The following is a 24,980-nucleotide window of genomic DNA, read 5'->3' on the forward strand; positions in this document are numbered from 1 at the left end:
CCGATTGGGGTCTTCTTTTCTGCTTCACCGGTCTGAATCTAGGGGACACACTTAGTCGATGTGTCGTTATGTCCGACGAGATTCCTGTTATATCTAAATGGGACCAAGCAAAGCAATCAATGTTATCGATAAGAAATTGAATAATTTTCTTCCTGAGTTCGGGTCTCAAACCCTTCCCAGGTTTACCTTCCGTTTGGGCCAGTGATCGATCAAAATGATCTGCTCCAATTCTTCAATAGTTGATTTGGTGGCATCGGAGTCATCGGGCCATGAAGGATCGAGGGATACACTGATCACTATCCTCATCTATGCTCTGCTTACCTGGTTGGGTCGGGGCCGATATCTTTGGTTGCTATTTGGCGTTCCGGTCTTCGACTGTGCCACCCTTTGAACCCGATCCACCCACTGGCGAAGACGAAGATGTTGGTTTTGCTTCTTCGATGGAGAACATTTCTTTTGCGGCTAGTTGTTCTCCGTACACCACTTTGACGCCTGTTGGTGTTGGAAATTTGAGGACTTGGTGTAGGGTCAAAGGAACAACTCTCATGTTGTGGATCCATGGCCTTCCGAAAAGGGCGTTATATCTCATATCATCTTCGATCACGTGAAACTTTGTTTCCTGAATTGTCTCGGCGACGTTTATCGGTAGGGTTATCTCGCCTTTGGTTGTTTCGCAGGCCATATTGAATCCGTTTAAGACCAAAGTTGCGGATACGACCCGATTTTGTTGGCCAATTTATTTTACGACCTTCGATCTGATTATATTCGTCGAGCTACCTGGATAAATTAACACACGCTTAATCTTAATTTTATTCATGAGTACAGATATTACCAGTGCATCGTTATGGGGTTGGATGATTCCCTTTGCATCTTCATCATTGAACGATAAAGTCCTTGGGGGATTGTAATCTTGAATTCGAGGTCGCTTTTCCCTCATAATCGATGTTTTAGCACGTTTGAGTATAGGTCCCTGAGGGGTATCGACACCGCCGATGATCATGTGAATGATATGCTGTGTCTCTTCTTCTTCGTTTCATTTGCCGAAATCCCTGTTTTAAAAATGGTTCTTCGCCCTATCACTCAAGAATTCCCTGAGGTGCCCTTTGTTAAACAAGCGGGCTACTTCCTCTCTTAATTGTCTGCATTCTTCCGTTTTGTGACCATGGGTGCCATGATATTCGCATATTTGATTGGTATTCCTTTGGGCCGGATCGGTCTGCATAGGTCGAGGCCATCGGGTATCTTTGATGCGTCCGATGGCCGATACGATGGCGGATGCGTCGATGTTGAAATTATATTCCGATAATCGAGGAACTTCTATAGGATCGACATGTTTGTCAAAGCTTCTTTTGCTCATAAGTCCCCGAGAAATTTCCCCCCGATCATATCTGCGGTTATTCCTAACTATCTCGTGCGCTGAATTGTGGTTCACCCGATCTGTGACGTACGGTTGATATCGGTCTTTATTTGACCTTTGTTCTCTGTTAGTTTCCTTCAGAATTTTAGTGGTTGTGCGGTTCTGACGTGTGGGTTCATACGGAAATCTCAATTGATCATCTTTGACCCTGATTTTCGATTGGTACCGATTGTGTATGTCCGCCCAAGTTATTACAGGGTATTCGATCAAGCTTTACTTCAGCCGATGTGATGCTGTCGAACTCAGTTCATTCAACCCTTGGGTGAAAACTTGTACGGCCCAGTCGTCTGTGACTGGTGGCAAATCCATGCGTTCCATTTGAAACCGGACTACGAATTCCCTTAGTATTTCGTCACCCCTTTGTGTTACTTTGAATAGATCCAATTTCCTTGTTGCGGCCTTCACGGCACCAGCATGTGCTTTTACGAACGAATCTGCTAACATGGCAAAAGAATCGATAGAGTTTGGCGGCAAGTTGTGATACCAGATCATTGCTCCTTTAGCGAGGGTCTCTCCGAACTTTTTCAATAATACGGACTCGATCTCATCGTCTTCCAAATCGTTTCCTTTGATGGCACATGTATAGGAGGTGAGATATTTGTTAGGATCGGTCGTGCCGTTATATTTGGGAATTACGGGCATACGAAACTTTTTTGGGCCGCGCCTGATGGAAAAGGCTTTTGTATGAATTTTTTCGAATCCAGCCCTTTCATCATGGGCGGAGCCCCCGAGATCTGATCGATCCTAGCATCATATGTCTCAAATTTTTTGTCGTTGGCTTCGACTCACTTTGTTAGTTCCTCGAGCAGTTGAGCAATTTCAGGAGTGGTTCCTAATTTTCGCTCGTTCGGTTTTACTGTGTCGGGTTCTGTTCTTAGGGTTACTTCTCGAAGAAGCGGATTGGAGTTTGGATTACTCCGCATGTGAGTTTTGGCTCTGCAACTGAGCTATCGCTACTTGTTGGGCTTGTAGCATTTCGAAAATCATGCGCAGGCTGACCCGAATTTCTCCCGTGTTGTGGGTGTCTCGGGCTATGGGCCGAGCGCCACCCTGAACGCTTCTTTCCTGCTCGAAACGTTGATTCGCTTCTAGAGCTATTCGTGAATTTATATCTACTGGTACTTCGGCTCGAATTTCGGGTTCCTCGATTCGAGCCTCGTTGACGTGGTTGGGTAGCCTTTTGTCCACGGGCATCATGTTGTTGGTTTCATCCTGAAGGACGGCTTCAAGGTCGATTGGGAGAGCCATTGCCGACATGAAGTTGTAAGCTGGAGTGTGCTGTATATTTGTATCAAATAATCACTTGTTATCCTTAGCCCCACGGTGGGCGCCAAGCTGTTTACTCGAAAAATCGGATAAAGTAGAATTTATATATGGTTCTAAGGGCAAGTAGATTCTTCTGATATAAGAATAACAATGCACGTATTTATGTTGAGAAAATAGGAGATGATGAACAAAGATATTACGTGAACTTAGAAAGATCAATACAAAGAATTCTTAATCTCCTCTCCAAAGTGTCTTCTATTACAAAACTGCCTGCTTTATAGCCAAGGATTGCTACTTTATCTATAGCAACATAATGAAATAAATATTACTAGTGGAGGACCTATGATGGTATGTCTCCTCCTTAATTCCCACAGAGATTCCCTTCTTTGGTGCGGTTGTAACAACTTTTGTCTGTGAGCTCGATACCGCTTCAAGCTCGATACCGAATCGGAACCTCGGTCTTGATTTCGAGCTAGGTGGTCACTTTCGGGCATCGATGCTCGGGACCTGTATCGACCGATGTTATCTCGTTCGAATCGAGCGCCCGGGCTCGACGCCCTAATCTCGGAATACGCTCGGGGTTTCCATGAAGGCACTCCTCGATTGAAATGCCATCCTCGATCGACCTTCACGACTGAGGATCGGTTTTAACCGTATACAGTAAAGAAATTACATTATCAAGGTAAAAAGGGTTGTAATGTCATTATTTTAAAGACATTTTATTAATGAATAAATACACTCTTATTACAAAAAAGTATAATATATATTTTAAAATTAATTTATTAAACACTGGATTGGTATGTGATCGTTGTCGATTGAGGAGCATCAAAAGTTTTCCTACTTTACACTATGTTTGGATGATGGCTAGAAATCATTTTATAATATATTGTATTGTGTTGTATTATAATGTACTGTATTGTACTATACTGTACTATATGTATCATTTTATGGATATAACGTTTGAATAGATTGTATCGTTTGCTATTGTTAAATAATATTTTTGTTGTTGGTTTGACTGTATCGTACAGTAATGTAACTGATAAGTTGACTAAAATACCCGTAATTATTTTAAATAAAATTTATCAAGAATTATATATAAAAATAATTTAAGAAAATCTTTTTCTATTAATTTATCATTAATTACGTAGCTTGGAAACAAGAGCAAAAATATGAAAAAAAGGTTAACTAATATTAGCAACACCAAAAAAAAATTAAAACAATGAAAAGAAACAAAGAATCGAAGGGAGACTTCAAAAATAAAAAGAACAAGGTAAAACAACTCTAGAAAAGATGAAAGAAAGATAAGTTAGGTCAATAGGTCGAAGATTTTAAATTAAAATAAAAAAAATTAAATAATAAAATAAAATTATAAAATAATAAATAAGAGCATAATTAGAAAAAAAATAAAAAATAGTTATTACATAAAATAGGACTTTTAATTATTTTGAAATAATAAATTTAATATTACGATACAATCAATTTTAAATAAAAACAACATAATTTGTTATACAATACGTTAACAACCAGCTGTTAGGTGAAAAAATAGCGCAAAGTCTTGCTTCCCATCACACTGGAGTACTCAGTACTTCCGATACTCTCCGATCACCCATATTACTCAGCAGATCTGAGTCCTCCGCCGCCCATCACCGCCCTTTAGCATGGCCTTCTCCTCCCGCCGCGGCGGAGCTGGGTGGGCCCATTCACTCCTCCCCACCACCAAACCATCTCCTTCCCGACAACCTCGTAAATCTCGCAGACGCACCGCCCTCAGAGACTTCCTCCGCTCAAACTTCTTCACAATTGGCCTCTCTTTCTCTATCTTCATCTTCCTTCTCATCATCTATAGCTATGGAGTTCCTAACCCCCTTCTCTCATCCCATTTCCGGGCCTCCAGAGCCCGATTCCCTCGTCCCAGAAAGCCCACTTACCGTAAATCTCCTGGAAGCGACGCCGTTTCGGGCGCGGTTGTTGATATAACTACTAAGGGCTTGTACGATAAGATTCAGTTTAAGGATGAAGATGGTGGGCCCTGGAAGCAGGGTTGGAAGGTGACTTACAAAGGGGACGAGTGGGATTCTGAGAAATTGAAAATATTTGTGGTTCCACATTCACATAATGATCCTGGTTGGAAGCTTACGGTTGAGGAATATTATGATAGACAGTCCAAGCACATCCTTGATACCCTTGTTGAAACGCTTCCAAAGGTAATTTCAGTGTCAAGTTTAGTGTTAAGAGTAATTAGGCATGGATTTAAGTTATATGCATCGACACTATAATTAATTTTTTACACCAGAGGTTATTTACCATTTGTTCTATGTTACCAATTAATGTTGTTAAATAGCGTTACTTGCAGTTACCTTTTTAAGTACCTGATTGTGTAAATATATTTTACACCGTCACTGCATAGGACTTAAACTTATTAGACATTGCAGTGTATGGTGGTTATATGCAGTTATGTGATGGTCTTCGATCATTTGGTTTGTAATGAGATTTGATTTTCCCTGTTTATCTAATGTTTTAATTGAGCTTATTTAAGTGTGTGCTTAGGCAATCATAGTTTTCAAGAACCCCTTTATTAATGTTGGAATGAAACTGGCCCAAATGGAGCAGAATGGACATGTCATATAACATGCCTTAACTAGTTATATGCATCGACACTATAATTAATTTTTTACACCAGAGGTTATTTACCATTTGTTCTATGTTACCAATTAATGTTGTTAAATAGCGTTACTTGCAGTTACCTTTTTAAGTACCTGATTGTGTAAATATATTTTACACCGTCACTGCATAGGACTTAAACTTATTAGACATTGCAGTGTATGGTGGTTATATGCAGTTATGTGATGGTCTTCGATCATTTGGTTTGTAATGAGATTTGATTTTCCCTGTTTATCTAATGTTTTAATTGAGCTTATTTAAGTGTGTGCTTAGGTAATCATAGTTTTCAAGAACCCCTTTATTAATGTTGGAATGAAACTGGCCCAAATGGAGCAGAATGGACATGTCATATAACATGCCTTAACTAGTTTGGCATTGAGGCATATTAGTAGTGGTAGTTGTTGTTCATTGTTTATCATAGCTGTTGAATTGCTGAATAACTTTTTGGTTGTTGAATTCTGTTCCTTCTAGGACTCTCGGCGGAAATTTATATGGGAAGAGATGTCCTATCTGGAGAGATGGTGGAGGGATGCAACAGAGGAAAAGAAAGAGGCATTCGCCAATCTAGTGAGGAATGGGCAGCTAGAAATTGTTGGAGGTGGTTGGGTGATGAATGATGAGGTAAACCTCCATGAAGGTCACATAGCTTTGAAACAGTAGAACATTAGTTTTACGGCCAAATGAATTCTGAAGTTGATGCTTGAAAATCATTGATTTTCTCTCTCTTGTTGGTTATTTTTTATAGTTCTTTCTGAGCATGAATATATTCAGGACTAGGTAAAATCAGGTCAAGCATGCGGTTCAAAGAACAAGTTTCCATGGTTTTAGTATGGCAACTTATTATGAGGGAGTCATGATTCTTCCTGTAATGCAATTCAAAGTGTAATTGCAGTGATAAATAGCTTTTCAGTGCATAAATTGGTTAAAATATTTAAAAGGAAATGCCATAATTATTAGTAAATTTCGTCCAAATACAGATATTAAATTGCTTTTGAAGGATTCAAGTTTGTTTTGAATAATCCTGTAAACAGCATTAGGAAACGGAGCTTTTGGCAATCTTATGTCATTATGGTTGACTTACGGCCTTTCATCTTTTTCTTTTTCTGCAGGCTAATTCACATTACTTCGCAATCATTGAACAGGTAAGCAAGAGGCTTTTCTTTTAATCTTCACTGCCTTAGTTATCTATGCGAATTTGCTGTATCATGCAGTAATGATTGTATCTATAAATGAAAAAGAGGAGATTGTATCTTCCTTTTGGTTGTAGTTATGAAATTTTGCTTATGATTTGTAATTATGACAGATTAGAACACTATTAGAAATCGAGAACATTTCTTTAATTTAGGGAAGTGCTATGATGGTTTTTGTCCTCCAAGTATAATTCTAGATTTGTCTTCAATGTTGTTGTGAACCTTGTGGTGAATGCTGATTGTTGGAATACTCGACACATGGAGTAAGTGGTTTATGTCGTTATGCTTTTGTATTTCAGGTAACTCTCAAATGATTAATAATATTAGGAACCGTAAAAAGCTTCTAATTAGTAGTCATTAGGTGCATTTTGAAAAGAATAGTGTGAGCATGCTAAATTTGGTACTCTTGTGATGATAATTAGCTCATTTTGAGAAAATTAATGAGATATCAAACACTCATAAAGGCCACATCCTATTGCATTACTGGTATATTTTACTTCATATAATTATCAAAAGATTACGTCTTATATACAAAAGAGTCATAGCTAAAATCTTAAAATTCATCCAATCTTTTTCTCTAGTAAATATGTTATAGGAAATTTCGTCTAGAGTTATTAAATATTGGCTGTAACTAGAATTTATCTTGCATGGAAATTTGTCAAATCGATTTCACTATTTGAGATTATTAACCTAAAGGGGTTAATAATGGGATTATACTATTTGACAAGAGAGGTTGCTCTGATGGTAAGCAACCTCCACTTCCAACCAAGAGGTTGTGAGTTCGAGTCACCCCAAGAGCAAGGTGGGGAGTTCTTGGAGGGAAGGATGCCGAGGGTCTATTGGAAACAACCTCTCTACCTCATGGTAGGGGTAAGGTCTGCGTACACACTACCCTTCCCATACCCCACTAGTGGGATTATATTGGGTTGTTGTTGTTGTTGTTGAGATTATTAACCTAAAGGGGGTATTAATTATTAAAGGTCAACTGAATCTGTTTGGTATATGGGTACACATGCTGGATTTCCGCATCGTGATAGTTTCACATTACGTAGATATTATGTCGTTTGACTAACAATCGAAAAAAGATTTGATGTCATTTAACTCTAGTTAGTCTGTGAGATTGTTGCAAATTTCTCTGCCAACCTAACTTGATTTAAATTAGATCCTACCGATTGGATAAATTAGTTTTTCTCCCATCCTTGTTTTGCATGTTTTGGTGCTTATTCTGTTTTCTTCTTAATGCACGATGGTCTCTTATTCATATGCTTCTCATTCCGTTATGTGCTTCTCTTCAATATTCGCTAATGTAGATCTTGGTTTTTGCATTCATGTTCAGATTACAGAAGGAAATATGTGGTTGAATGAGACTATAGGTGTAATTCCTAAAAATTCTTGGTCTATTGATCCTTTTGGTTATTCACCAACTATGGCATATCTTTTGCGGCGAATGGGTTTCGAGAACATGCTTATACAGAGAACTCATTATGAGTTGAAGAAGGAACTGGCTTTATACCAGAATTTGGAATACGTGTGGCGGCAGAGCTGGGATGCTGAAGAAAGAACTGATATTTTTGTCCATATGATGCCATTTTATTCCTATGATATTCCACATACTTGTGGGCCTGAGCCTGCAATTTGTTGTCAGTTTGACTTTGCTCGAATGTATGTTTTTCCCTATGAACGATGTCCTTGGGGAGAGAATCCTGAAGAGACCACCCCGGAAAATGTGAAGGAAAGAGCACTTAAACTATTAGATCAGTATAGAAAGAAATCAACACTATATCGAACAAATACACTTCTTGTTCCCCTCGGTGATGATTTCCGATATGTCAGTGTTGATGAAGCAGAAGCTCAGTTTCGGAATTACCAACTGCTGTTTGATTATATCAATTCTAACCCTAGCTTGAATGCAGAGGCAAAGTTTGGTACTTTAGATGATTATTTCCGAACGCTGCGTGATGAGGCTGAAAGAATAAACTATTCTCGTCCGCATGAGATTGGTTCTGGTGAGATTGGAGGTTTTCCTTCTCTGTCAGGTGATTTCTTCACTTATGCTGACAGGCAACAGGATTACTGGAGTGGCTATTATGTCTCCAGGCCTTTCTTCAAGGCAGTTGATCGTGTTTTGGAGCATAACCTTCGCAGCGCCGAAATGTTGATGGCTTTCTTATTAGGATACTGCCAGAGAGCACAGTGTGAAAAATTGCCTACTGGATTTTCCTACAAGTTGACTGCAGCGAGAAGGAACTTGGCACTTTTTCAGCATCATGATGGGGTCACTGGTACTGCCAAGGACCATGTGGTGCAGGACTATGGGACACGGATGCACATGGCTCTGCAAGACCTTCAAATTTTTATGTCTAAGGCTATTGAGGTGTTGTTAGGGATCCGCCATGAGAAAAATGACCAACATCCTTCTCAGTTTGAACCAGCACAGGTGAGATCTAAATATGATGCCCAACCAGTGGTTAAAGTCATTAGTGCTCGTGAAGGAACTGTTCAGACTGTAGTCCTTTTTAATCCATCAGAGCAGACTAGAAATGAAGTTGTCATGGTCACTGTTGAGAGGCCGGATGTAACAATCTTGGACTCAAACTGGACATGTATTAAAAGCCAGATATCTCCAGAATTGTCACATGATAAGGAAAAAACTTTTTCGAGAAGACATCGTGTCTACTGGAAAGCTTCAGTACCTGCCATGGGATTGCAAACGTATTACGTTGCTAATGGATTTGCTGGATGTGAGAAGGCCATACCTGCACAACTTAGAATATTAGTGCCGTCTGGAAATTTCTCCTGCCCTGCACCATACAATTGCTCAAAGTTGGACAGCAATGAAGCAGCAATCCAGAATGAACATCTGACAGTAACCTTCAGTACCAAGTTTGGCTTGTTGCAGAAAGTAAGCCATAGTGATGGCAGACAAAATGTTATAGATGAAGAAATTGATATGTACTCTAGCTCAGGTGGAGCCTACCTGTTCAAACCGGAGGGTGAGGCTGAGCCAATCATACAAGCTGGTGGGATAATGGTTGTCTCGGTGGGCCATTTGGTACAGGAGGTCTATTCTTACCCAATGACAGCATGGGACAAGTCTCCAATTTCCCACAGTACCCGTATATATAATGGTCATAATACCATACAGGAACACATTATTGAGAAGGAGTATCATGTTGAGCTTCTTGGTCATGAATTCAATGACAGGGAATTGATAGTTAGGTACAAGACTGATATCGAGAACAAAAGGATTTTCCATTCTGATCTAAATGGATTCCAGATGAGCCGTAGAGAAACCTATGATAAGATCCCTACACAGGGCAACTATTATCCAATGCCTTCCCTTGCATTTATGCAAGGACCAAGTGGACATCGCTTCTCAGTCCACACTCGGCAGTCTTTGGGTGTTGCAAGTCTCAAGGATGGATGGTTGGAGATAATGCTTGACAGGAGATTGGTAAGGGATGATGGACGTGGTCTAGGCCAAGCGGTGATGGATAACCGCGCAATGAATGTTGTTTTCCATATTCTTTTGGAGTCTAATATTACAGCAGCTGCAAACCACACTACAGGTCCTCATCCCCTACATCCTTCCCTTTTATCGCATTTGGTTGGTGCCCACCTAAACTATCCCCTTCATGTATTCATTGCTAAGAAATCTGAGGAAATCTCTGTACAGCCGCCCCCTAGGTCCTTTTCTCCCCTGGCAGCTTCTTTACCATGTGACTTGCATATTGTCAACTTCAAGGTTCCTCGCCCTCTCAAGTATACCCAACAACAACTTGAAGAGCCTAGATTTGTCCTAGTCTTTCAGAGACGTCATTGGGATTCTTCTTACTGTCGAAAGGGCAGGTCAGAATGTTCAAGTGTAGCTGATGTGCCCGTTAATCTGTTTGACATGTTCAAGAGCCTAGCTGTGTTGAATGCAAAGGCTACTTCTTTAAATCTTTTGCATGACGATGCAGAGATGCTTGGTTATAGTGACCATTTTGGAGATGGAGCTCATGACGGGCATGTCCTCATTTCCCCAATGGAGATACAGGCTTATAAATTGGAACTAAGGCCCCACCAGTGAAGGTAGAGCACTTGTATATTTTTTTCCCAACTGAAGCTGAATTACGGTGCTAGTGCAAGGGCCACCACTGCAACACTTTTTCCAAATTATAACTGGAATCATCTACTGTAATTTGGAAAGATGAAGGTGAAAATTCTGACAGTTGTGGTTTGCCTAGTGGGTTTTTTGACATTGCCAATTGAGCCTGAGGGCTTGGGAAGTTTTCCTGCTGTAACAGCTACATCAGAAAATATGCAGAGAACTTTACCAAAGCTGCTGGTGTTGACAGTATATCTCATCACATAAAAGGAGAAGTGCATTGCACATGGTTCTCTTCCAGGAGTGTGTTAAAAGTTTGCAGGATTAGAATGTTCAGGTAATTTTGAATCAGATAGGATAGAAATTGAGGTTGTTTAGAATACAAAGTTCTTTTGTTGTTATGCTAAATATGGCATTGCTTGTTGTCCAAATGAGTCTTGAAACACAATTGTCTAAGAAGGATAAATGGCAGCATGCTGGGATGGACATGTTGTGTTTCTCAATTACATTCTAGCTTACCTTTCATAAACTTGATATCATGTATATTAACGGGAATTGGAATATCAGTGCATCTTGTTTATTGATTCGGCAATATTCCACTTCACACAAATATGTAGCAGACGGACTCAACATAAGAACATCAAACTTCTAAGATAAATGCTCGTCGAATTTTCCTCTGAGTACACTGATGAATCTTTACCAAATATGGGCTAGCTATATATATCTCTAATTCTCTATATAATAGACAATTCAAAAATGAGTTCTTCTATTTCCTATTATGCATGAATTGCTAAGATCACCTCTTAGTCCGTCTGCGCACTGTAATAAGCTTGTAATTATATTTGTTGTACAACAACCACCCAGTGTATTTCCACAAGTGAGGTCTGATGAGGTTAGAGATGTACGCAGCCTTACCCCTACCCTGGAAGAGGATTTGTTGCATATCACATCAACTTTTAAGAAAGCTGAAGTCGATTTTATAGATCATCTACGTCTACTATTTTTGGGCAACTTATGGCTCATGTTTTGCTCATTATTTGAATCTGGAAATTACTTGCCATAAGTAAGCAGTTCAATTTAAATGACGCTTTTCATTTTGAAGATTTTCAAGCATTAACATCTACTGCATCTTTTCTTTTGAATTTATCTTTTTTAGTATTATCTTAATATATTTTCTACTATATATTAAACTCATAGTCCAATAGTATCACTGAAATGAATTTTTGGGAACTATTAAGAATTTAAGAGTTTGAAGAATTCTAAGACCTCTTAAAAAGCGGTAACAGAATGCTTTACACAAGTCAATCCCAATCACAATGCAACCTCCTCCTTCTCCTCCTCCCCCCGCCCCCCCCCCCCCCCCCCCAAAAAAAAATCTCAAGTCTTTTTAAAAAATAATAATTAAGGAGCTTAGCGATTCCAACGAGATTGCATGCAAAACGGAGAAACCAAATGGTAACGGCTGAAACTCCACTTTTTCATTCGTATTTTTCTGCAGAGGGCTTAATTCGTAAAGGAAAGTAATTTAATAACATCTCTATTCTTTTTCATTTTGGTCATAGATTTATAATCATCGAGATTACCGACGAGCTAGCATCTAATTGGAGAATTTCCGGTGACGAACATCTAATTGGCGCTTTGCATTCTCGCCTCCTTTGCGTGATTAAAGTTTAAATCAGGTGTGCATATGCCTTTACGTACATAACTATACTTTCAACATGTTAAATCATTGCTATTAATTAAACAGCGGCAGATTTAAATTTTTGTAGTACAACTGTGCAGTACACCATTCATTTGCGACGTACAAAACCGATTGCCACTGAATCACTGATATTAATTTGAAATGAGTAAATACTATACTAAATAAAGATAAATTAATAGGCTTCTGTTTATTGTCAATAATAAAACCATCGGTAGTCTACTAACCATTTACGCAATTTCTTATTTTGGTGCTCTCTACTTTATATCCATACATCTTTTTAGGAAACGTACGATGTTCGATTTTGTGTGTCATTACTCTAGTTTGGACCATATATGCACCATTATGCGATAAAATGGAGCTTGCAACTTTATATTATTGTTTAATGCATGCAAGAAAGGAGATGCACTTACACATAATAAAAGGTTGTAATTCTATCCATATATCGCAATAATGTTTTGTGAGGATATATGGCATTGTCGTCAAAATTGAAATGACTAGACATTGGGCTACAACTGATTAGCTCGTTCAGAATATTCGGAAGGTTAAACGTTTTAGTTTTGAACTAGGTTTGCTTATGGGGGTTTCTAAGCACTAAGTAAAGGAAAAGTGGAGTCAAAAGGAAAAAAAAGGAAGTGAATTCCATATCACCAAACCACCACCACTTCACTGCCAATTGGAGCAATTTCATTACTCATTCACCACTAAATAAAAGATTTTTAACTCTTTGTTCTTTGTATCTTGGAGATGAAAATCTTTTCTTTTCGATGTTGTCATTGTAGCATCTTTATGTCAACATTCTCTTCTTTTGTTCCTAAAAAGGATATCGCATCACATAGATTAGCTGATGATCTGGATCCAAAAATTGAAGTGACGTGGAGTAGTATTATTGCACTCGTTGCTTTTTAATTATAAGTTGGAAATATGTTAGAATGGAGCATAAGGGATGATTTAAAAAGAATTCATTTAGTTGACCTTAGCTAAGCTAATTTTAAAATTTGGATTTATATTTATTATCAGATCATAAATTAAGGAGTACCTGATTATGTTGTTCGAATACGGGTGTGGATCTAAAGATCAGATTCATACTCACGTTAACTGTTGGATTTTAGGATATGGATCAACACCACATTTGAATGACCCATAATTGTTGTGTAATTATGACATGGTTTTTGCTTGCGATTTTAATTAAATATTAGGTAGTTTACAAGCCTTAGACCCTAATAATACATTTTAAAGTCGTGCAGGCATGAGCTAGAGCGGATAGTATCATGAGAAATTTTTAGAAACCACTATAGCTAAGTGGCTATTAACTTCCTATAACTACAATATACATATTTACTTCCTATAGTTAATATTTCGTTGCTACCCGGCTATATTCGCACTTCTGTATTCATAAATACAGTCATGTAGTTTGCCTAATAAATAGGGAGTACAACTGTATTATAACGGACAGAGCAATCAATTAGCGTATATCACTCCCTAACGATTTCAACCCAATCAATTCAAACACGTCTCATTATCATGCCATAATTGGAATATTTTTTCGGACATTTAGCAAAAAACAAAGCATTGTATTTAGCCTCAATGCTCTGATTTTGATTCCTCCCTTCCATGTTTGTTTATTTTGTTAAAACTTTTGTATTTCGATACTTGAATTGATGAATCATACGTGATTTGAAATTTTTGAGTTTTTAGGTTTCTTGATGTATTTGATTGTTCCTAAATGATTGTATTAAAGGTATATGGATACATACGGTATGATTAAGTTTTCCGACACATTAAATAATTATTGTATTCATTAAACCAGGTTGTATACATTGATTGTAATTATATGTACGTATATGTATTTCTATTGGAAACATACTGCCTGCACTTAGCTACTGTATCATAAAGTGGATACATGACATGCATATATACAGTAAGTATATGTATATATCCATACATACTATATGTATATGGATGTTGTTAAATACAACTAGGTGGTTACAGTACATTCAATATATTCAAAATAGGTTATTATTGGACTTCAAAATATAGATAAATACAACTACATATAAATACATTATTTTCGGAGTATTTAAAATACAAATAAAATAGAGGTTTGAATCATGCGAAAATTGATACAGTACTATAAGTATATGTGTATGTTACATATAGCCTGAACACACTGGCTGTATGCAAAACATCTCAAAAGTTCAATATATATCCGATATATAGAATAAAATAAGGCAAGTGAAATGAATACAAATGTAGATTTTGGAATCAACTATTCTGGAAATCCAACAAAATACATTCATGTATTCAGAACAAAAGTTACGGAAAACCATGCAAAATTCAGTCATAAGCTGAAAGCCTGAAATACAATCTGGAAAACATAAAGTATTCGATTCAATCACTATTTTTACAAATGATTCTGATTATATTATTTGCCTAACAATCTTTGTCGGTGCTTCATTATCTCTTATCGCCTCGACATCTAACTTTTGCATAGTATAGTCCCAAAGGAGTACACCATATCTTTGTCGGAGTAAATTAGGATCAAAGACTGTTTATGGAACCAATCCATATGTGCTCAAAAACTCTGCATATGCTTGAGTAAATACCTTGATGAAGTAGGAGGGTATTTAACAAAGAATTTTAATTCCTGCATACAAACACTAAAAAAGTAAATACATACTTGAACTACAGATAAATACAATTAGGTGGTTACAATACTTTCAGTATATTCAAAATATATGTTTTCTGACTTCAAATACGGATAAATACAAGTATATTTGAATACATTATTTGCATAGTATTCAAAATACAGTAGAGACATGATATAAAGCTTGAATAATGAGAATCGTGATATATTACTGTAGTGTATTCAAAATAGTTATTTTTTAAATTCAAATATAAATAAATACAATTACATACACAACAAGAAAAACCTTGTACAAACTAAATTCATTGTATGAGAACAAACACCCTGATATCTCCAGATGTATAATGTATAAAAAAAAAATGAAAAATTGAGTCTATGTATATATAAAAAAGACAGATTATGAAATACACAATATACATGTATGCAAAAATAAAAAATAAAAAATACATCACCTCCTCTTTCCGTGTTTTCGAGTTACTTCCTTTAGCAACCTGTTTTCCCTTGCTGCCGGAAGCAACATTGCTAATTTTTCTTCTTTTTTTTCACATTTATGTTGTGTACCGAAACTTTAGAAACATCAGCAACTATAGCTCTTTTCAAAGATTTTGCATCTTCAACTTAATTCATAGGGTCATTGCGTAGTTTGGTTTGCCTATCGGCTTCCATGGTTGCTACAGAACCTGCAAATACAGCCTCCTCTTGAATGATGCGCAAATCAAAATATGGCCCATCAAAATTGAGGGATTTAGTGGGTATACCTCGTGTAACCCTCTCCGGCGTACTTAAATAATCCATTAATGTTGAAAATTGAAGTTTCTTATAAAAATCCTAATAATGGCGGAAATAAGGAGAGTAAAGAGTAAAAGAAGAATGGCAAAGAAGTAATAAACAACTACCCAAAAGCTTTACCAATTTGTGAGGAACCATGATTTTTAGGAGCAAAATCGTGGTGGATTCATGGAGAGAAATTCATGCTTGAATTTGATTTGAGAATTTTGTTGAGAGAAAAAGAAAAATCGTGTGCTAACTGAAGGAGAAAAGAGAACGTAACCGGCGTATTCATGCCTATACTGTAGTATACATAATAAATGTGTATTTTGGTATATAATACAAGAGGTAACTATAAATAATAATATTTTTAAAGTGTGTTGGATAATAAATTGGGTGCAATAGTTAGCTATAAGATGTAAAATTTTCTTAGTGATATTGTTTGCTCTAGGCCCAGGCTCGCACGACTTTAAAACGCGTCACTAGGGCCTAAGGCTTGTTTACTTATATATCTGACATCTCTTTTGCGTTTTGTCGATGTGGGATTCACCTAGTGTGTTACATACACCCCCTAGGGACTCAACGTCCTCACTGAGGTTTGCCCCACCATCGTTGAAGGTTGCACGCGAAGTGGCTCTGATACCATATGTAACAACCCACTCCCCTATGATACTAGAACACTTTACATCCTATAGTTATTGCACCCTATTTATTATAAACCAAAATACTTTCAAAATATTATTACTTATAACTACCTTTAATATTATATAGTAAAATACATATTTATTATGTATACTACAGTATAGGTGTGAAATACACCAATTACGTTCTATTTTCTTCTTCAGTTATCACACGATTTCTCTCTTAGCAATATTCTCAAATCAAATTCAAGCGCGAATTTCTCTCCATGAATCCATTATGATTTTGCTTCTAAAAATCGTGGTTCCCCTCAAATTGGTAAAGCTTTTGGGTAGTTATTTCTTACTTCTTTGCCATTCTTCTTTTACTCTTTACTCTCCTTTTAATTTCCGCCATTATTAGGATTTTCATAAGAAACTTCAATTTTCAACATTAATGAATTATTTAAGCACGCCGGAGAGGGTTACACGAGGTATACCTACTAAATCCCTCAATTTTGATGGGCCATATTTTGATTTGCGCATCATTCAAGATGAGGTTGTATTTGCAGGTTCTGTAGCAACCATGGAAGCCGATAGGCGAACCAACTACGCAATGACCCTATGAATTAAGTTGAAGATGCAAAATCTTTGAAAAGAGCTATAGTTGCTTATGTTTCTAAAGTTTCGGTACACAACATAAATGTGAAAAAAAGAAGAAAAATTAGCAATGTTGCTTCCGGCAGCAAGGGAAAACAGGTTGCTAAAGGAAGTAGCTCGAAAACACAAAAGAAGAAGGTGATGTATATTTTTTTTTATTTTTACATACATGTATATTGTGTATATCACAATCTTTCTTTTTTATATATATATAGACTCAATTTTTTGATTTTTTATACATTATACATTTGGAGATATTAGGGTGTTTGTTCTCATACAATGAATTTAGTTCGTACAATTTTTTTTGGTTGTGTATATAGTTATATTTATCTGTATTTGAATTCAGAAAATAACTATTCTGAATACAATAACAGTACTATATCACTATTCTCATGATTCAAGCTTTGTATCTTGTCTCTACTGTATTTTGAATACTATGTAAATAATGTATTCAAATATACTTGTATATATATATGTATTTGAAGTCAGAAACCATATATTTTAAATACACTGAAAGTACTATAACCACCTAATTGTATTTATATATATTTCAAGCATGTATTTACTTTTGTGGTATTTTTATGGAGGAATTAAAATTCTTTGTTAAACACCCTCCTACTTTATCAGAGTATTACTCAAGCATATGTAGAGTATTTGAGCACATGTGGGTTGGTTCCATAAATAGTCTTTGATCCTAATTTACTCCGTCAAGGATATAATACACTCTTTTGGGACTACGCTATGCGAAAGTTAGATGCCGAGGCGATAAGTGATAATGAAGCACCGTCAAAGATTGTTAGGCAAATCACAAAATCAGATATATCTGTAAAAATAGTGATTGAATAGTTTTATATTTTCCAGATTGTATTTCAGCTTATGATTAAATTCTTCATGATTTTCCGCAACTTTTGTTCTGAATACATGCATGTATTTTGTTAGATTTCCAGGATAGTTGATTCCAAAATCTACACCTGTATTTATTTTAACTTGTCTTATTTTATTCTATATAGCGGTTATATTAAACTTTTGAAATATTTTGTATACATCCGATATGTTTAGGATGTATGTAACATACACATACACTGATAGTACTGTATCAATTTCTCATGATTCAAACATGTATTTTATCTTTACTGTATTTTAAATACTCAAAAAATAATGTATTCATATGTAGTTGTATTTATCTGTATTTTGAAGTCCAGTAACAACCTATTTTGAATACACTGAATGTACTGTAACCACCTAGTTGTATTTAACAACATTCATATACATATAATATGTATGGATATATACATATACTTACTGTATATATGCATATCCTGTATCCACTTTATGATACAATAGTTAATTGCAGGCAGTATGTTGCCAATAGAAATACATATACATGCCATCAATGTATACAACCTGGTTTAATGAATACAATAATTATTTAATGTATCGGGAAACTTAATCATACTGTATATATCCATATACCTTTAATACAATCATTCAGGAACAATCAAATACATTAAGAAACTTAAAAGCGCAAAAATTTCAAGTCATGTATAATTCATGAGTTCAAGTATCGAAATACAAAATCTTTAACAAATTAAACAAACATGGAAGGGAGGAATCAAAATTAGAGCATTGACGCTGAATACAATGCTATGTTTTTTTCCTAGATGTTTGAAAAAATCTTCTAATTATGGCATGATAACGAGACGTGTTTGAATTGATTGAGTTAAGAGCGTTTAAGAGTGATACACGCTAATTGATTACTCTATCTGTTATTATACAGTTGTACTCCTTATTTATTAGGCGAATTACATGACTGTATTTATGAATATAGAAGCGCGAATACATCAAATATATCCGGATAGCAACAAAATGTTAACTATAGAGAATAAATACGTATATTGTAGTTATAGAAAATTAATATCCACTTTCTTTATCATTAATAAGTTAGGACTATTACAATCCGGTGCTGCTTAATTTCATTAACATGTGCTTTAATACAATGTGCATTTTTTGCGAATTGAATACGAGGTCTCTCCTCTGTCATAGTTGTAAGTTTTAATGCATACTACGTGGTAATGTCTAACAGTTTGTTCCAATGAACATTCACAAGCGGCACATTTTACTTATTTGATGCCTTGCGTGGTTTTGGTCTCATTCAGCACCTAAGGCACACAAATCAAAGTTTGGGCGTAACGGTGCTGTAAAGCATAGTACTTTTCTACTTGAGAACTTTTTTTCTTCTAAAACTTTTACATAATAAAAATAAATTCAACCACTTCCTTAGTTGACCTTTGTAACACTAATTTCTTTTAGGTTTGTATGTTCATCTCTCGTATTTTTTATTTAAAAATAAATTCTGCAGAAAGCCAATCTTCTACGTTTTCTTTTGAACGTATTGTTATGTTCCCAAAACACAATTTTCAGAAAAAAACTTTAAATTTTCAGTTTAGGGAGAAAAAAAGAAAGAAAAACACACATACGAAAAAGGATTGTTCTTAGGATTAAACCATAACTATTTGTAAAGAAAACGCCAAATTCCGTTAAACTCGAAGTTATAGCAGTCACGTTTCCTGTTTTTAATTGAATAGATTTGATTATGGCGGAGGGTTTTGTCCGTAACTGAAATAAAAGTGATTGTTTCTGTATTTATCCAATTTACAGAAGTAGTAAATATATGTTTCTGAAGCTATTACCTGGCAAGTGTTAAGGTAATCCAAGTGGTTGCAACTGCCATATGTCAAGCAGCAGTAAGCATTAATATGCAACATCATGAAACTAACATACGTTTGGGAGTCAGAAATGTTATGAGCTTTTTTGCATGAAGATACAAACAGGGCTGAGCTAGAGTGCCGGAAGCGGGTACAACCGAACCCAATAGCTTTGGTTTGAATTTTGTATTTGTCTTAAAATTTTTATTGAATATTTATAAATTATTAATTTAGAACTCAATAACTTCAAACGATTAGAATTTCAAACTCATAAACTTGAAATCCTGGCTCCGGGACACAAATAAAAGTATCTAAAATTAAACGTGATCACACTACCAACTTAAAACGTGGAATGCTGTATAATGCATGCCTTTTAGACTTAAAATCTTTCAACAACAACTTTGCCAACAGGAAATTTTAGTGATTGTCCAGTGTTCCATTTTTAAGTACTCTTTTAGGAAAGTTAATTATATTACCATTCAAATAACTTCTTTCATCTTATAATCTCTGAGTCAGCTTATATGCATTTCGAATATTATATTATTTCATAGATTTTTTTTATTTATATAGGACAGTTCGATATACGAAGTATTCGACATTTATGCAGAATTCGAAGAAGAGTTGCATCTTAGGATATGTGATATAGACAGTTTATTCTAATACAAGTATCAATAATTGATTGTACGACTCGAACTTATAACCTATAAGTCATACGAAAATAAATTTACCATTGCTCCAAGGTTTCCGTTCTTTCTTTCTTACCAATATAGGCACGACAAATTTTTATCTACCAAGATTTGAAGTAAATCAAAGAAGATCAAGAATTTATTTTATTCTTTATATTGACAATATCGGAGTCAGTTTGCATTCAGTTCTGAGTACTATTTAACAAATATTTAGTAATAGTATCTCTTATCAACGTGCGACAAAAAATCATAACTTTTTTTTCCTATGCTAGTATCATACACTTTAAGTGCTTTTGGTCTAGCGTTCCATTATACGTCTCTGAAAAAGTTGATTATCTTACGTACTGAAAGCTGAGACTGACCTTCTTTTTCTACTTTTAAATCACTACGGCCTTGTTGGAATTGAGCCAATCTAAATATAAAGACATCGTTGGAGTACGGCACTATATATATTAATACTGTGTGTTTGTTTGTGTAGCACTGACTGAAATACTAAGAGCAGACCGATGAAAGCAACAATAACATATTATTAACCTCGCTCTCCTCTCCAATCCCTCCTTTTTTTTCAACTTATACGATCATTCTTTCTAAATCACCTCATGGCTGGCGGACAAAGTCGAACAAGTCTCAACAAACCATGTATTCTCCTCATAGGTAATTTAATCTTCAGTTTGTTCCTAGATTTTAATCTCCTCTTGCTTTGTAATTTTAGTAAAGTTATCTCCATGTAACTAGGAGGTCACGAGTTCGAGCCGTAAAAATAACTTTATGTAAAAATGCAGGGCAGGGTTTCATACAATAAACCCTTTTGGTTCGTCCTTTTCCGGAACCCGCACATATAGCGGGCTGCCTTTTTGCTTCGTAATTCTCGCAATAAACTTGTCTTTCATTCTTGCATATTTACATGGACGTGTTTTGAAATTGGACAGTGATAGCGGGAATGGAGAGGTTTGCATTCAAAGGGGTGGCGTCAAACTTAGTGACATATCTAACAGATGTGGTCAAAATGAGCAATTCAGCGGCGGCAAAGAAGGTTAACAATTGGTGTGGTATTACGTCTATGCTCCCACTCCTTGTTGCTCCATTAGCTGATTCTTATTTGGACCGTTACACCACTGTACTGGCTTCTTCCTCTCTTTATGTTGCGGTAAGTACTTTCCTTTCTTTACCTTTCTACAGCATCAGTAAAAACTTAATCACACCGGGTATTCAGGGGCGAAGCCACGTTGTCCTAATGACCCCTTGATCGAAAAATTACGTTTTGTATATAGGTTAGAAAAATTCCCGATCACTTAGCCAGTGCGGTTATTTAATTTATACCTCTGATTAAAGTAAAGAAATGCTTTTCTAGGTCCAACTTGGACAGAGTTACATGGTTCGGAGGGTTCAATTGAATACCCTTGAGCAATAGAGAGTATAGAAACAGAACTTCAAAATTATTGTGTAATATAAAGTGTTGAGTTCTTGATACGGAGGAAACTTCTAGTCTAACATGGGTCAAAAATTGTGTTAGGTTGCAAGTTCGAATCTCATAAAACGTGATATTCTTGTATTTTTTTAAGTTTATCTTCTTATTATAATTTTCAGTCTCTTCTGTATGTCCAGGAATTTATAAAAAAGTAGATATTACTCAAACTAATTGCACTTCTTCAAATTATATGTTAGGAGCTATATATCCTGGCTATTCTGTAGTATATTCGTGTTATTAGATAGCTAGTGTCTATGTCAATCAAAGTAGGTGTAGTATTTTTTATCTCAGTCTGGATTTTTTTTTTTGATCTTTGAAAAGATTATTTTTTGCATTATTGAGGAAGAAAAAAAATTATGCTGATTCTGTTGCGTATTTGGGTGTACTAGTGTTGAATTAGTGGATTATCTACACGTAGATCATTAGCAAAAGCCACGGTGGACCGTGGACGTGGAGCCTGAGTCATCACTCACCTTTTTTCATCTGTCTAGAGCGCAATAACGTTGCATTATAACCTAATTAATCTTGCACGTAATAAATGCATCTTTATCAAAGCTTTTTTTAAAGTATGTACTACGTATACAGTTTTAAGTTTGTTTTTTGTCAACTCATTTACGTACATTATTGCTGCTTCAGGTGTGACTTAGTGTATCGCGCATTTATAATGTCTGCTCAGTGCATAATGCATAAAGATTTACCACTTCTCATTTTTCTGAGAATAATTACTGTTATAAAAACAGTTGATTTGAAACCATTTGTTATGTCCTCTAAACAAGGAGTAAAATTTTAAAACTATTGTACGTTGAACCTCAGTGCTTGATTATTCTTGAATACTTACAGTTTAGTATCGCTGGCGGTTAAGGAAAGACATTTAACACTAAGAAATAGTACAAAAGTTGCAGTTTCCTGACTGCATATGACCAGCAGATTAGTACTATACTATATTATAGTGACATCTAAATGGAGATATTAACAATAACTCTCTTTGACAATTAAACAATCAGGGTCTTTTAGCTTTGACATCATTGGCATTACAATGGCCATGGCCTAATTCCGCTGACAAATCTGGCTTCACTTCATCTTTTTCTTGGTCTCTGAATTTAATTTCACTCGGCCAAGCCGGTTACAACCCCTCTTTGCAAGCTTTTGGAGCAGACCAATTTGACGATGATGAAGAATTGCCGAGTAGTAAAAATGATCAAAGCTCCAAGAAGAAAAGTTCCTTCTTCCAATGGTGGTATTTTGGTATATGTTGTGGAAGCTTGCTAGGAGTGTCTATTATGTCATATATACAGGACACATTAGGATGGGGCTTAGGTTTCGCCATTCCTTCAATTGCTATGGTTATATCAGTTATAGTCTTCAGATTTGGGAACCGATTTTATACACACAAGGATGGAGAAATTATTCATATTAAGTCATTGGGAGATCGTATAGTTAAAGCTATTAAAGCAGCTACCTCAAGATTGACCTGTGGTGAGATTTCTGTTCCAACATATACTAACAAGTCAAATGTCAGTGAGATCGAGTAAGTATTTCTTTAAGGATTTTTTTTTGCGAGTTTAAATTCTATGCACTGACCATGTAAAAGTTTTTTTTACACAATCAGATCACTTGTAAAATAATCACATGTAAATATCTATAATAAGTACTAATTGGTAACTTTAGAGTAAGTAAAAAGGTAACTAACCTGCTATACTATGTCAAAATCAGTATATATAACTTAAATGATTTGCAAAATATATAAATTTCTTGGTCAAGTAATGCTCATTATAGCTGATTTTTGTTCATAGACTTGAAGATAGACCACTCTGCCAACAAGATTCAGGGAGCAAAGATGGCGCAGACAAAAAATCGGAGAATGGGATCAATTTTGTTAAAATTCTAAAAGTAGTACTGCCTCTACTACCAGTGTGGACTCTGCTTCTGATGTTTGCAGTAATTTTTCAACAGCCTGCAACGTTCTTTACTAAGCAAGGTGTGACAATGAAGAGAAACATAGGAAACAATTTCCGAATTCCACCAGCTGCGCTTCAGAGTTCAATTACCATATCTATAATTCTGCTCATGCCACTGTACGACACGTTCTTCATCCCCTTCGTTCGCGTTTTCACAAGGAACGAGAAGGGTATCACTGTGATGCAGAGAATGGGAATAGGAATGTTCCTTTCAGTAATAGCAATGATAATTGCAGCTGTTACTGAAAGAAAAAGACTCGAGATCAGCAGAAATTTGGTAACTTCTTCAGAAACTGTGCCAATGAGCATATTTTGGTTGCTCCCTCAATACATTCTCCTGGGAATTTCAGATATATTCACAGTTGTTGGAATGCAAGAGTTCTTTTATTCTGAAGTTCCTATAAATATGAGAACATTAGGCATTGCCCTTTATACTAGTGTTTTTGGGTGTGGTAGTTTCTTCAGCTCATTCCTTATATCCGTGATCGAAAAATTGACAAGTACAAGAGGAGCAAAGCAGAATTGGTTCGCTGATGACATGAGAAAAGCCCGTTTCGACAACTATTATTGGTTTCTGGCTTTGTCAAGTGCAGCAAGTTTTCTATTATTCATGGTTTTCTGTCGATTTTACAGAAGCAGGACTATAGTTGATTAGAGTGTTGGTAGTGACTCTAAGTTGACAGATAGCTCGTTATTGTCGAATGCTGTATTTTGTGATGTGACATAATGACATTCATTTCTAGTTTCTAGGAGAAATAGAAGGTTCTGTACTTATTGTAAATCATCAAAGATTGTATATAAATAAGATAAATTTTGGAGTTTTTCTTTTTTCTTTTTTTCTGGAAGGGCTCTATCTGTCATGACTAATATGGGGACACAATCCAAACTAATCTATAACCAAAATACTTGGTCACTTAAAAAAAAAAAAACGTTTGTTTACTGCTTCCTCTACAATAAAAAGAGAGCTATTTTTGGTTTGATTTGGAAAGAATAATAAAAAACAAACAAGCAAATAAGAATATGGTTTTGAATAGAATGGGTTAGGTTATAACACATTAGGCCCAAATTGACCCAACTAGCCAAAATGACACTTCTACGGTTCTACTACTACTTTTGACGTTTAAGACAGGTTCATCAAAACAATTTCT

General features: G+C 35.9%; 2 protein-coding genes across 2 annotated transcripts; both read left to right on the forward strand.

Annotated features, from left to right (window-relative positions):
- Window positions 1-4,209: 4,209 nt before the first annotated feature.
- Window positions 4,210-11,216, forward strand: LOC104108022 (alpha-mannosidase 2). The gene is made up of 4 exons (XM_009617011.4): window positions 4,210-4,887; window positions 5,816-5,965; window positions 6,454-6,486; window positions 7,871-11,216. Exons 1-4 carry the CDS (start codon window positions 4,342-4,344, stop codon window positions 10,604-10,606), a joined length of 3,465 nt encoding a protein of 1,154 aa, XP_009615306.1. The 5' UTR covers window positions 4,210-4,341; the 3' UTR covers window positions 10,607-11,216.
- Window positions 11,217-11,985: 769 nt separating this feature from the next.
- LOC104107954 (protein NRT1/ PTR FAMILY 5.8) lies at window positions 11,986-24,663 on the forward strand. Its single transcript, XM_009616925.4, has 6 exons — window positions 11,986-12,079; window positions 12,187-12,303; window positions 20,885-21,060; window positions 21,336-21,553; window positions 22,879-23,402; window positions 23,668-24,663. The coding sequence occupies exons 3-6, from the start codon at window positions 21,006-21,008 to the stop codon at window positions 24,485-24,487; spliced, it is 1,617 nt and encodes a 538-aa protein (XP_009615220.1). The 5' UTR covers window positions 11,986-12,079; window positions 12,187-12,303; window positions 20,885-21,005; the 3' UTR covers window positions 24,488-24,663.
- The last annotated feature ends 317 nt before the right edge of the window (window positions 24,664-24,980 follow it).

This window comes from Nicotiana tomentosiformis, chromosome 2, assembly GCF_000390325.3.
Source record: "Nicotiana tomentosiformis chromosome 2, ASM39032v3, whole genome shotgun sequence".
Classification (NCBI taxonomy): domain Eukaryota; kingdom Viridiplantae; phylum Streptophyta; class Magnoliopsida; order Solanales; family Solanaceae; genus Nicotiana; species Nicotiana tomentosiformis.